Below are 14,380 nucleotides of genomic sequence, written 5' to 3'. Positions count from 1 at the left end.
CGGGCTGCTGAACCTCCAGGGCCATGAGAAGGCAAGCTTCTGGCCTTCCCCTCCCACTCCTGGCAGGTGAGGCCTCCTCTCTCCTGTGAGGAGAGCCTCCCCCTGGGCAGATGGACATCCGCCGGATATCTGCCTGGCCCCTCCATCCCTGCCTCGGGAATCTCTCTCCTTTGGAGGCCGCCCCACCCCCACGCCCCCTGCCCGGGAGAGCTCTGCCCCTTGGATCCCTGGCATCTTCCCCCCCCACCCCCCCGCCCCAGGTCCCGTGATCCCTCCCCTCTCGATCTTGATACCTAGTGTCTAGTCTCCTCCTTGGCGTTCCTTTCTTCTCCATTTTGGGTGAGATCTAGGCGTCCCAGCCCCCCTAACTTAGCCTAGGGTGGGTCTTGATGGGGCAATGAAGGGAGTCATCCCCGCCTGTCCATTCATTCATCATCTACTCTTCAATCCATCTACTCATCATCCATTCCATCATCCATCCATCCTATCATTTCATTCCTTTATCCACTCATCCATACATCCCTCAGTCATGCATCCATCTGTCTGTCCCTGCCCGCAGTGATCCTGCTGGCCCCAACACCTGCCCCATTCCCGGCCCCAGACCTTGATGTCCCTGGCACCCCACTTTCTCCAGCCGAATATGAGCGCTTCTTCTCAGCACTGACCCCAACCTGGAAAGCAGAGACTGCCTGCCGCCTCCGAGCAACCCAGGGCTGCCAGAACCACAAACTTGTTCAGTTGGATCAATATGAGAACCATGGCACCCTGCCCAAGGGTGAGCTCCAGCTTGACCTCTAAGCAGATGAAGACTGAGAGAAATTGAGACACTGTGGGGGAAGCAAGGGCTGGGGGAACCAGCCACCCAGTCCTGCCTTCCTGTCTCTGGGGAAAGGAGGAGGGCAAGAGGCATTACACTGAGATAATATCCCATTATTGCTGAGATGGGCAGGAATGATATTTTCTCTTCTGTTCACCACTTCCAACCCTCTACTCCCTAACCCCCAAACCCTAATCCCCAGGCTCTGTCTGCACAGACCTACCTTATGCTTCCTGGTTTGAATCCTTCTGTCAGTTTACCCAGTATCGTTGCTCCAACCGACTCTTCTATGCCAAGGTGAGGTTGGAGGTGGAGAAGTATTGGTGTCCAAGGGTGTCATTAAGAGAAGAGGCAGAAGTCCAAATGGGAATTATATTGGGGAGAAATCTGGGAAAGGGTATATACTTTCATAGCCTGATATTTCACAAATTGCTTACATACTGCAAATAGTGTGATTTCTTGTGTATTTAAGCTGTATTCAACAACCTTCTTATCTTGATAGTGAGAAAGATGGAAGTCAGGAAGAAAAGCAGAAGCAAGGAGGGAGAGAGTGGGCCTAGACAGACCAGTTCTTTCTGGTTCTTTTAAAGGGATCTCAGTGATCTAATTAAAGTCATCAACTATAGAATACATAGGTGGAACTCTGCACTATCTGCAGGGAATCCCTTCAGGGGATTCAGTAATCTGAAAAGATCCTCTCTTATTCATTACAGCCTAAGACCTATTGGGGGAAAAGGACAGTTGAGAAAAGGGAAAAGGAATTAGAAGGGGGTGGGCCACCAGGTTGGGGAAGTCATCCCTAACCTTCTATAAATGGTCTGGTGCTCCTTATCATTCCTCTTCTTTTCCATCTGCAGAGGGTCTTGTGCTCCCCATCAATCCCAGCTCTCCCAATCCATGATATCCCTACCAAGAGTGACAGGACAACAGTCCCGTTTAGCCTGCCCAATGTCCCAACAGGTGAGCTCCCTCTAATAGCCAGAAAGACTTTGATCTCTTCTCCAGTATGGAAGCAGGATACATGTCTACTGGTGGGGCTGCTGTGGATATATGTGACCCCTGACCCAAAGCCCATTAGTATGGGACTGTCTCCTCATTTTCGAGATCAATACCTCACCTCAGTGTGAGGAACAGGGCAGAGTTGGCAAGAGCAGAAGAGAGGGGTGCTCTACTCTCAGACTTTCTTCATGAGTCCCTTTGAGTCTCGTTGGTTTCTTAGGTGGGTTCAGGTGCTTTGGCTTCTAGCTTTGAGAGAAGATGGATGATACCCAATCCCACTTCAGGCTGCTAATGAATGAATAAGAGTCTGGGAAGAAGCCATAATGAAAAGAGCTAGCAGTCTCCATTATGTGTTTATCCCCAGCTTGCTACACTAGAAACTGCAGGAAATTTCCCATTTAGTGAGATCTGGAATTCTCTCTCTCTTTGCTAAGCTGAGTTACCTTGCTCCCAATGGGGGAGCTCCTTCATTCCATATTGTCTCTCATGTATACCATCTCAATTTCTGCATTGTTCTCAACTCAGATAAATGGCTCCCTTTGCTAGTCACTATGTCTGTTCATTGGGGAACTGATATTTAGTGGGAAAGGGCTCCAACCTTGGATAGAAAGCGTGGGGGGGGTCCTCCTTTCCCCAGCTTCAACCTGAAAATCACATCTCCTATATTAATAATATTTAAGGAGCAGATAAATTGAATTCTAGCCTAGTACCTCCTCTCTCTGAGGAAAGAAGAGTGACCAAGCTTCTGTCTCCAACTTCCTGCTTCTTGTACTAACAGGAAATAAAGTCTCTCTTGGAGAAGAGGTGAGGGAGAAGAAATCAGGGATAACTGCTCTGCCTTCCTCTGAGCCAAAAAATGGTACCCTATCTGTGTTTACTCTGTGTGTGTGTGTGTGTGTGTGTGTGTGTGTGGCCCTGTAGGGTAGATGACAGCCATTCTGAAAGTCTTTCTCCTAACCTTGCATGTCCCACCCATAGGCAATACATATATATATATATATATATATATATATATATTCTTAACCCTTACCTTCTATCTTAGTATCAAATCTAAGACAGAACAGGGGCAAGGGCTAGGCAATTGGGCTTGAGTAACTTGCTCAGGGTCACACAGCTAAGAAGTGTCTGAGGTCAGATTTGAACCTAGGTCCTCCCAATTCCATGTTTGGTCCTCTAGTGAGGTACAACATCTTAAGCTGGCAACTTCACCTTGGTTCTTTGTTTTTGTTTTGTTTAAATTAATAAAAACTATTTTTTTTCTCCTCCCCACAACACACGCTTTATTTTTTAAATGTTTATCGTTATTTATTTTCATAACAAATTTCTACATAAGTTTTCCAAAGTTACATGATTCATGTTGTCTCCCTCCTCCTTTCTTCACTCCCCCATCCTGAAGTTGACAAGCAATTCAATCTGTATAGTCACGCAAAACATATTTCCATATTATTCATTTTTGTAAGTGAATGATCTTTAAAAAAAAACCAAAATCCCAAATTCTATACCCAAATAAACAAGTGGTAAATCTGCATTTCTATTCTAACAGTTCTTTCTCTGGAGGTGGATAGCATTCTTTTTCATGAGTCCCTCAAAATTGTCCTGGATCATTATATTGCTGTTAGTAGCAAAGTCTGTTGCATGTCAGCTTTCCACAATATTTCAATTACTCTGTATAATGTTCTGCTTATTTCACTCTGCATCAGTTCATTCAGGTCTTTCCAGCTCTTTCTGAAATCATCCTGTTCATCACTCTTTATAGCACATTAGTATTCCATCACCATAATATATCATATTTTGTTTAGCCATTCCCCAAACGAGGGACATCCCTTTAGTTTCTAATTCTTTGCCACCACAAAAAGAGCAGCTATAAATATTTTTGTACAAATAGGTCCTTTCCCATTTTTATCTCTTTGGGATAAGGACCCAGTAGTGGTATTGCTGGATCAAAGGGCGTGCATTTTTTTATAGCCCTGTAGGCATAATTCCAAATTGCCCTCCAGAGTGGTTGGATCAATTCACAACTCCACCAGCAATGCATTATTGTCCCAACTTTGGCACATTCCCTCCAACATTATTATCCTTTACTGTCATATTGGCCAATCTGATAGGTGTAAGGTGTTACCTCAGTTGTTTCAATTTGCATTTCTCTAATCAAGAGGGATTTAGAACATTTTTTCACATGATTATTGATAGATTTGATTTCTTCATCTGAAAACTGCCTATTTATATCCTTTGACTATCAATTGGGGAATGATTTGGATACTTATAAATTTGACTTGGTTCTTTATATAATTGAGAAATGAGACCTTTATCAGAGAAATTTGTTATAAAAATGTTTTCCCAGTTTGTTGCTATCCTTCTAATCTTGGTCTCATTGGTTTTTTTGTACAAAACTTTTAAAATTTAATATAATCAAAATTATTCATTTTACATTTTGTAATATTTTCTAACTCTTATTTGATCATAAATTCTTCCCTTCTCCACAGATCTGACAGGTAAACTATTCTATGTTCCTAATATCACTCTTTGTGTAAACATATACCTATTTTGACCTTGTCTTAGTATTGTGAGATACTGATCTAAACCTAATTTTTGCCATATCATTTTCCAATTTTTCCAGCAGTTTTGATCAAATAGTGAATTCTTATCCCGAAACATGAGATCTTTGGGTTTATCAAACACTAGATTGCTGAGGTTATTTATCCCTAGTCTATTCCATTGATCAGTCCTTCTATTTCTTAGCAAGTACCAGATTGTTTTGAGAATTAGTGCTTTATAACACCGTTTAAGAACTGGTACTGCCAGGCCACTATCCTTCACATTTTTTTTATTAGTTCCCTTGATATTCTTGACTTTTTGTTCTTCCAGGTGAATTTTGTTAATATTTTTTCTAGTTCTGTAAAATAGTTTTTTGGTGGTTTTGATTGATATGGCACTTAATAAGTAAATTAATTTAGGTAGGGTTGTCATTTTTATTATCCACACACATACTTTGAAAAAGAAAACCTTTGTAACAAATATGCAAAGTTTCAAGCGAAACAAGTTCCCACATTATTCAAGTCCAAAAAATATATGTATCATTCTGCATCTTGAACAGATCTATCACCTTTCTCTCAGGAGGTGGGCAGCATATTTCATCATGAATCCTCTGGAAATCTAGTTGGTCATTGGAGTAATCAGAATTTCAATGACCTTCAAAGTTGTTTATCTTTACAATATTGTTGCTGTTGTATACATTATTCTCCTGTTTCTGCTCACTTCATTTTATATCAGTTCATATAAATCTTCTCAGGTTTCTCTAAAATTATCCTTTCATAATTTCTTTTAGCACATTAGTATTCCATTTTTATTAATATATTGTAATTTGTTCAACTATTCACCAATGAATAGAGACACTCTCAGTTTCCAGGTCTTTACCAATACAAATGGAACTGCTATACTAATAATTATTTTTTTGGCAGATGGGTCCTTTTCCTCTTTCTTAGAACTGTCTAGGCTAGAGACCTAGTAATAATATTGCTGGGTCAAAGACTATGCACACAGTTTAGTAACTTTAGGGGGTATAGTTCCAAATTGTTTTCTAATATGACCGCACCAATTCACAGTGCTGCCAATACTGCTTTAATTTAACTGTTTTCCCACAGTCCCTCTAGCATTTGTTGTTTTACCTTTTTTGATCACTTTTGCCAACATTATGAGTGTGAAATAGAACCCCAGAAGTCGCTTTAATATTCATTTCTGTAATTATTAATGATTATGGGAATTTTTTCATTTGGCTTTTAATACTTGGATTTCTTCCTCTTAAAAACTACCAGCTTATATTCTTTGACCTCATATCATTTGGAAAAGACTCTTATTCTTATAAATTTCAATCTGTTTCCTATATGTCTTGCATATGAGACCTTTACCAGAGAAAACTTGTAGTGAAAGTTTTTGTTTTGTTTTCCCTAGTTACCTTCTTTCCTTTAAGTTTTAACTCCATTGTTCACCTTGGTTCTCTGAATGAGCCTCAGTTTCTTCATTTGGGTTAAACCTAGAGGGCTAAACTAGATAGATAGTCTCCAAGTTCCCTTCTAGCTCCCACATTTTGTACTTTAAAGATGGTGGTTGTGGTAATGATGGGGAAGCAGGGGTTAAGGAAGAAAGAGAGGAATGGTGCCAGGGATGGTAGGATGATGTCTAAGACAATACTTCCCTCGCACCACCAATCTGCCAATTTGCCATATCCTATATTGAATATATATTTTTAAATTATTTTATTTTAACAATAGTGTTTGTTCCTGTACTTAACATGTTACTCAACCCATGCTTTTTGTATCCATGAATGCGTGTGTCTGATTCTGTCTATGTTCACTTCTGTCTCTGTATATGTTTGTGCACCTGTATGCACATGGAAATGTTCAGCTGAATATGAGTATAGTCAATAGCGTGTTGTCAGTATGAAACAGTCGTGGAGGAGAGAAAGCTACAGAGGCTGTCCTGCCTAATTGTTCCCTCCCTTCCACTTTTTTTCTCACCTCTTCCTTTCTCTCCACATGCAGAGGGACTGACCCCTCAAAACTCTCAGCCCTGGCCGGAACAGCTTCAACCTGACATAGAGGAGCTATTGAAACCCCCCCAATCCTTGGAAGGACAGGACAGTAAAATCTACACAGAATCTCCATATCCCAGCCCTAATCCTAGCCCTGTGGTGATCGAGAGCATCCGGGCACTCATTCAATCATCCCAGGCCCTGGGGGGCCAGAACAAGACCACCCTCACTGATCAAGAACCTTCTTCTAGGAGGTAAAAGACGTGGACTCGCATGATGTTCTCACCTGCCCAGGCCAAGCCTGAGTCCTCACCCATCCACCAGGACTTCTGTTGTTGATATCCTCCCACCCCTGCTCTGCCTATTTCAGGACCTGATTTTATAGCCACTGTTGGCATGGGCAAGAGGGAGCGGGGTCATGTGCCTATTCATTTCAGTGGAAGATACTGAACTTGGGAAGCTGTAAATCTGAGTTCTAGTTCTGGTTCTACAACCTACAAGTCACTTTGCCTCTCCTCCCCTCAGTTTTTTCATCTGTAAAATGGAAAAGTTGGATTAAATGATCTCTAAGGTCCTTTTCAAGGAATTAGATATGTGGTCCTGTGTTGGGTGGCTAATGGAAGAAGAGATATGGGTATATATATGTTCCTTTTTTTTTTTTATGCCTCATTGCTTCCTTTTGTCTTTATGTCATCGTACATATGTCTTTCTGCCTACAGCACTGGCTTCGGTCATCCTCAGTCATTTTCCTCCAGTCTTTTATCTCTGCCTGGGGAGGAGGCCCTGTTGGTGTTGTGCTATGCGATCCTTTCAGGCAGCTGCCCTGCTAGCCTTGTGGCCAAAGCCTGGCAACATATTGAACAACAAATGTATGGCTTCAAACACGAGGTATTCAATTCAGCTTGATCAAGCAGGAATTTATTTTGTGTGCCCAGCACTGTAAAATTTAGAATCTGGCCTCTGTCAATTAACTCCTATCCATTTTGCCTGCCATATTATACTCTCTCCAAAGTGGCATCCAATTTTCTAGAATTTATTCAGCAAACATAATTTTCAGCACCTATTGTGTACAAGGCATTGTACAAGGTTGTGGATTTATTTCTGATTCTTCCCTTTTTCTTTGAAAGGCTTTTCCCTTCACATCTTTGTGAATGAAAGGCCAAGACCTCTTAACCTGAAAACCATTCCAGAGTTTGCAGAGATTTAAATTTGGTTCTTCAGATCCCTGAATTGATGAAACCCCGAGGGTCCTGGAATAGTCCTAGAATCCAGTTCTGACACCATTCTTGACATTTCCTATTCCAATTCTCCTCTTTTCTTCTTCCTACTCTGAACCTGTATCTGGCCCGGGGAACCTGCCCGATGGATCTAGTTTTATCTCCCTAATTGTCCTTGCCCATTCAGCTGTATGTTTTCTTCTTCTTTTGTACGTCTTTATGTCTAGAATCAATTCCCAAAGGTTGTGTTTGGGTGGAAGAGGGAGACTCTCGCCTAGCATTTATCCCTTCATAGCCTTCTCTTCCCATAGGTGTGTGACAGCCTTGGGCGACGACACATGGACACTTGCCAGTTTTGTGCATTCTGCTCCCTGAAGCTAGAGCAATGCCAGTCAGAGGTCCCTTTGAATCGGGAGCCCTGCAGTGAAACCCACAGCATAAAGTTCCTCAGCCCCCTGCTCTCTTCACAGGATTCCAGTACAGGCACACAGGTATCTGGCTTGGGCAGCCCTGACCACAGGGCATTGTGTGTTGCTGGGAGTAATCACAGAGCAGGGGCTCTTTGGGAGGTAATATTGAGGCCTGGGGGCAGTGGAAGGGAAGGGTTAGGGAAGAGAACTTTATATTTACACTGTATTGCAGGTGGGACCTATAATAGAGGGCCAGTATTATGGGCTGGACTTATATGGTGGGCTTCGCATGAACTTCTGGTGCGGCCGGATGGCCACAAAGGGCTGTGAGGACCCCCGAGTCTCCAGCTGGCTGCAGACTGAGTTCCTCTCTTTCCAGGATGGAGATTACCCCTTCAAGGTGAGAGCTTTCCCCACCATGACCCATCCTCCTCTGACCTCTTTGCCCCTCACTTGTTCCATTGCAAGTCTTTAATTTAGAGACGGCATATATATATACCTTAGGAATCATCTGATCCTGAGTCTTGATTTTTTGAGGCAAAAGGTCCATTGAGGAAATAAGATTAAAGTAGGTTAAGTGATTTGCTCACGGTCATGGAGTAACAGGTGGATTCAAACCCAAATCCTTTCCATATTTAACACCATGCTTCCGATATACTTTTCTGTTGGTTGCCTGTGGTTTATAGAAGGAGCTGAGGTCTGGGTTCTATATCAAGCCCTCTAAATGTAACCTCCTTATCTCTCATTTGGCTCAATATCCTGGGAACAAAAGAGTTGCTCTTCACTTCACCTAACCAAAGGAATGGGAAGCTTGCTTCTTGTGCCTGAAAGAAGAGGCAGAGTAGTCGAAAGTACTGAACTTGGGACTCTTAGCGGCTCTGCTGTTACCTAACTGTATAGTTCTAAACAAAGCACTTAAATGCCCTGGGTCTCAGGTTCCACATCTAGAAAATGAATGATTTGGATGAGATGATCTTTAAGTCCTCTCTCAGTTCTAAAATCCTATTATATAGTCTCATGAGATCAAAAATTTAGAGCCGGAAGAAACCAACAAGCTATCAAGTCCAACTTCCTTATTTTACAGATGAGGGAACTGAGGCACAGAGAAGTTGTGACCTTCCCGGGGTTACACAGCTAGTAAATGTCTGAGGTAGGATTTGAACCCAGGACTTCCTGACTACTCCACGTCCAGTTCTCTGTTCATTGTACCATGTTATGCCTACTTTCTTTCTCCCCTTCTTTCCCAAGTGTTCTGTTTTCTCATCTTACTGCCCCTAACCCTGACCATACGTTCTGAAATCATTCTTGTTTCTGCCAGGTATATTAATCCTATCATATGGTTAGACTTCTTTCCTTCTCCCTCCTGCTAAGAGTTCAACAAGAGAAAGAGAAGCATAAAGAACAATAGGGAGACTAAGAGGCCTCTAGGAGATGCCTTGTTACCCAGGCCTTAGCTATTCACCAGAGATGCCAAACACCTTCCACTTTCTCCTACTCTCCAGAAAGATATGCTGTCTTCTCTCCAGTAGACACTGTGAACCAACCCCACCTCCCACTGGAGACGAGTCACTGTGGCCAGTTCTGTTCCCAATTCCCTTCTCCCCACAGCCCCTACTCTCACCACTTCCCCACTGAGAGAATCCCCAAGTAGCCATGTCTCACCCTTCTTGGCTTCTGGACCTGCCCCCTAGCAATTCAACTGGCAGTGATAGGAAACTTAATATAGTGGAAAGAGGATTAGACTTGGAGAAAGATCATTGACTCTTCTACCTCCCATCCCTTAATTTTAGACGAGTGTATTGACCTGTAAAATGAGGGTAATGATAACTAGTGCGCTCTCCCTTACAAGCTTGTTGCAAGGTTCAAAGACATATATGAGAAGGGCTCTGTAAATATGAGTTATTCTTGGGAATCAGAGACTGAGAGATAAGGTGAGAAGAGAAGAAGGCATTTTGGACCACTGGCTTTTTGGAGAGCAAGCAAAGGTGTCTGTAGAGGATCACTTTTATGGGTCTACTTCTCAAATCCTTTATATACTGCTTCCTGTGACGTTATTGAAGAACGAGGTTCTAAGAAGTGAGAATGATGGTACTTGGTGGACAAGGTGGAAGGATGAGAGATAAACCATATTAGAATTAGGTAGATTTGGAACTGGTTAAGTACTCAGTGGGGATTAATGAATTAGGGTCAAAACATGGCAGTCATTAGCTAAAGGTACCACTGAGGCTTTGTCTTTATGCTTTTCAATTTTTTTCCAATCATGTAGATGATGGAATGAATGTCATGCTTTATTTATCAGATCCAAAGATGGAAGGGAGCAATAGCTAATAATAGCTCCTATTTTAAAAGTTTTAAGATCTAATCAGCATTTTCCTGGTGAACAGAGTACAGGGCTTGGAAAATCAGGACCTGAATCCCACCATGGGGACTTTCTAGCTGTGAAATTATAGTCAAGTCACTTATTGTTCCTGAATCTCAGTTTCCTCTTCTGAAAAATGGGGATAATAGTACCTATCTCAAGGTGGTGATGTGTGAAATTTAAAAGAAATAACAGATATCAACAGAGCTAACCAAACCAAAACGAAACGAAATGAAACAAAACGTCACGATTTGAGAGAGATTGCCCCTCTCTTGCACAGACCTTACTATCTCTGATGGTGGAAGGAGTTCCCCTATTGAATGTTCCCCAACATGGGTATCATAGGGTTGACATACTGAATTTCCAGTGCACTAGAAAACCTAAATCATTTTCATGTGAACTATTTTCTAGCCAAGTCTCTCATTCTTTTTTTAAATTTTATTTTATTGTCATGCAAAACACACTTCCATATTGGTCATTGTTGTAAGAGTGAAGTCATACATAACCAAAACCCCAAAATAAAACCAAAAATACACTACTGATGGGAAAGACGACTCCAACAGTACTTTCTCTGGAGGTGGATAGCATTCCCCATCATAAGTCTTTCAGGATTGTCCCAGATCATTGCCTTGCTATAGGTCCTCTCATTCTTTATTCATGTAACTGACGCCAAGGGTAGGACTTAATATTTCTCTCTGTTAATATGCTCATCTAATGGGATAGTGCTATCCCAATAGATTTGGTCTATCATTCTAGCCCCTCAAGATCTTTTTTGGATTCTGTCTCTGTCATTTGTGGTTGCTGAAGCAGTGAAGTGAGAAAAAGGCTAACCTTGGAGTCAGAAAACACAGGTCCTAATACTAGTTTTGACATTTAACTAGCAGTTCAATTTACCTAACCTCTCTGAGCCTTAGTGTCTTTATCTGTCAAATATGAATAATCCCATTTGCCTTGGCTGCCCCACAGAAGAGTGGTAAGGGCTAGGTAATATCAGGTCTTTAGTGACAAAGCTAGGAAGTATCTGAGGTCAAATTTGAATCCAAGACCTCCCATCTCCAGGTCTGGCTCTCTATCCACTGAGCCAACTCACTGCCCTGAGGGTTACCCATTTTCTAAATGTCAGAGTTGGGCCTTGAACCCAGATTGTTCTGATTCCACGTCTGATGTTCTGACCATCATACCAGATTAGGGAATTCCTTGACAGAGGAAGGAGACTAGAAGGCATGTCTTACAAGCATCATTTAAAGAAACTGGGTACGTTTACCCTGGAGAGGTGAAGACTTAAAAGGGACATGGTAGCATCTTCGAATATTCAAAGAACTGTGGTATGAAAAAGGAATTAAACTTGTTATACTTAAACCTTAGTAGAGGACAGAAATAAAAGCAAAGAGTAGAAGTTACAGAAAGGCAGTCCTTGCTCATAAGAAAAACTTTTCAACAATGAGAGTTCTTCCAAAGTAGAATAAGCTGTCCCAGGAGGGAATGGTTCCCCCCTTAATGGAAGTCTTTAAGGAGAGGTTAGATGGCAGAGATGTTTTAGAGGGATTCATTTTTTAGGTATGGATTATATTAAATCACCACTGAGGTCTCTTTCTACCAGAGAAGGCAGTGTGACAATGTGGAAAGAATATGGGATTTGGAATCAAATATAAGGGATCTAACACTTAGTATTGGACTGACCACGGATAGGCAAGTTATCTCGACTTTCTTTATTTCAGTTTCATCATCTGTGAGTTTTATAATGGAAATGTGAGTTGCCATTTTTATTCTACCCCTTACTCTCTGATCCCTACCTCTTGGTCTAGATCTGTGACACGGACCATTTGCAGCACCCTAACTACTGTGCTTTTAAAAGCCACCAGTGTTTGCTTCATAGCCAGGACAGGAAGGTGAGCCCACCCTGGATCTGCCTCACCCTAATAAAGGCTTCATCCCTAAACTGAACCCCTTATTATTCTAGTTGGTTAGAGCAGGCTGGTCTACCGTGAGCTCTTCTGAGAGCTGCTAGAATGCAGAGAATAATTCTCTCCACACTTATCCCCTCGCCCATTTTTTGTTCGAAGCCTCCATCTACAGCCTCTTCATTGATTCCCTAATTCTTAGGATAAACAAGGCTTCCCCTAGGTGAGAAATGGGATAGTAGAGGGGGTTAAGGATGGCAGTTTAGTGTAAAAGCATTAGTTTGGGAGTTAAGAAATCTGGTTCCAATCCTGGTTCTTTGACTATCATCTGTGTGACCTTGGGCAAGTCAATGTCCTCATCTGGAAGATGACCAGATGAGCTCGAAGGTGCTTAGTTCAAGCATCTTAAAAGTTTGAGTCTGCTCCTTCCCCTCCATCTTGAATCTTGCTGTCACATAGCCTTTTCTTCCTTCCATAATATCCACTAAGGTGTTCCGCCTGAGATGTTTGAAGAGTGAGAAGTATTCTGTACTGAACATAGCCAAAGGCGAAGAGGCTATTCTGCTCTGGAGCCAAGAATTCAGCAGTATAACCCTGGGCCAAGCAAGATGAACTTGGAAATCAAGGAGATATCAGAGGTCCCTTGGATCCATCTCAGTGCACTTCATCCTCTAAGCTTTGCTCATTCCCACTCCCTTCCCCAGCCTCCTTTCTTCAAATCCACCATCCCTCGCTCTGGCTTCAGCCAGCCCAGCCCTCCCCAGACTCTGGTCATCCGGCCCCTGATCTCACCCTCACATTGTTTCTTAGAGTGAAGCAACAGAGAAGGACATTTGCTGTTATGATGAGGAAATCGGCCTGCCTTATTCCTGTGCCCTCACAAAAGGTGTCTCTAGATAAAACATTTATTTTCAATCTCAGATTCCATTTTATTTGCGCTTTTTTTGTCCTAGCCCTGCACAAAAAATCTGGGAAACCTATACCCCATGTTGTATAATTGGGTTATGGAGGAAAACTTTGTCTCATCTGTGGGGTATAAAGAAACAACTTCCTGCCATTGGAAGATGAAAGTTTAAGAAAATTCGAAGGTTGTGATTGAAGCAGATCTTGCATTCTAGGGAACCTGTGGTTAGTGATGTTGCCCAGCTTTGATTCTTACCTATGGGTAGCCCATGAGTCTCCAGTGTCTCCTGTATAATCAATAAGTCAATCAAGAAGCATTTAGTAAGCATTTACTGTAAATTAAGCATTGGGCTGAGCACTAGGGATACAGAGAAAAGGGGGAAACAGTCCCTGCTCTCAAGGAGCTTACATCCTAACAGGGAAATGATACCTAAATCAGTCCATATGGAATGAATACATAATAGATGCCTAGGAGGGGAAGGCACTAGCAGCTGTGGGAACTGGGAAAGATCTGCAGAAGGAAGGGTCTCATAAACCGAGTCTTAAAGGAATCCTGAGATCCTAAGAGTCAGAAATGAGGAGGGAAAGCATTCCAGGTAGGGGGATAGAGCAGAGTGTCTTGTGCAAGAAACAGTATGATTGAATTTTGGAGGATTATTTTAAAAGAAAAAAGTCTAGAAAGATAGGAAGAAGTTAGGTTGTGACCAATTTAAAAAGCCAAACAGGGGAGTCTATATCTGATCCTGAGGGAATAAGAACTGCTGGAGTTTAGCAAGTTGGGGAAGTGGTGAGGGATATAGTTATATGGGTGCTTCAGGAAAATCACTTGGGCAGATGTGTGGAGTATGGATAAAAATGAGCTGAGATTTGGGGCAGAGTCCACTGCAATAATCCAGTTGAGAAATGATTAGGGCCTAAACTAGAGTGGTAGTAGTGTGAGGGGCAAGGAGACAGAAGGCTGGTCATGGTGGCAGGCAGTAATCTCTGCTCTCAGACAGGACTGATAGATCTGACTTGTTTGAAGAAAGTTCACCATTGATCCAGTGAACCCCCTGGAGCTGAGGACCATCAAGTTGTCTGAGAGGCAGGCTGCGAATGAAAGAAGTTAGAACTTCAGATGGGATTCTGCCATCAACTTCCAGCATGGGCAAGATAAGGAGAGCATTTCTCTCTGTCTCCTTCCTTCCTTCCTTCCTTCCTTCCTTCCTTCCTTCCTTCCTTCCTTCCTTCCTTCCTTCTTTCCTTC

The 14,380-nt window shown here is 42.3% G+C and overlaps 1 protein-coding gene across 1 annotated transcript; it reads left to right on the top strand.

Annotated features, from left to right (window-relative positions):
- The first annotated feature begins 15 nt into the window (after positions 1 to 15).
- On the top strand, positions 16 to 13,083 carry LOC123249672 (acrosin binding protein). Its single transcript, XM_044678800.1, has 11 exons — positions 16 to 66; positions 560 to 775; positions 1,020 to 1,114; positions 1,675 to 1,777; positions 2,595 to 2,675; positions 6,355 to 6,598; positions 7,064 to 7,232; positions 7,873 to 8,052; positions 8,204 to 8,371; positions 12,136 to 12,219; positions 12,721 to 13,083. Exons 1-11 carry the CDS (start codon positions 24 to 26, stop codon positions 12,841 to 12,843), a joined length of 1,506 nt encoding a protein of 501 aa, XP_044534735.1. The 5' UTR covers positions 16 to 23; the 3' UTR covers positions 12,844 to 13,083.
- Positions 13,084 to 14,380: the final 1,297 nt, after the last annotated feature.

This window comes from Gracilinanus agilis, chromosome 5 (genome assembly GCF_016433145.1).
Source record: "Gracilinanus agilis isolate LMUSP501 chromosome 5, AgileGrace, whole genome shotgun sequence".
NCBI classification, from domain to species: domain Eukaryota; kingdom Metazoa; phylum Chordata; class Mammalia; order Didelphimorphia; family Didelphidae; genus Gracilinanus; species Gracilinanus agilis.
Note: the sequence above shows the minus strand (reverse complement) of the source record. Positions and strands in the feature narration are given on the sequence as shown.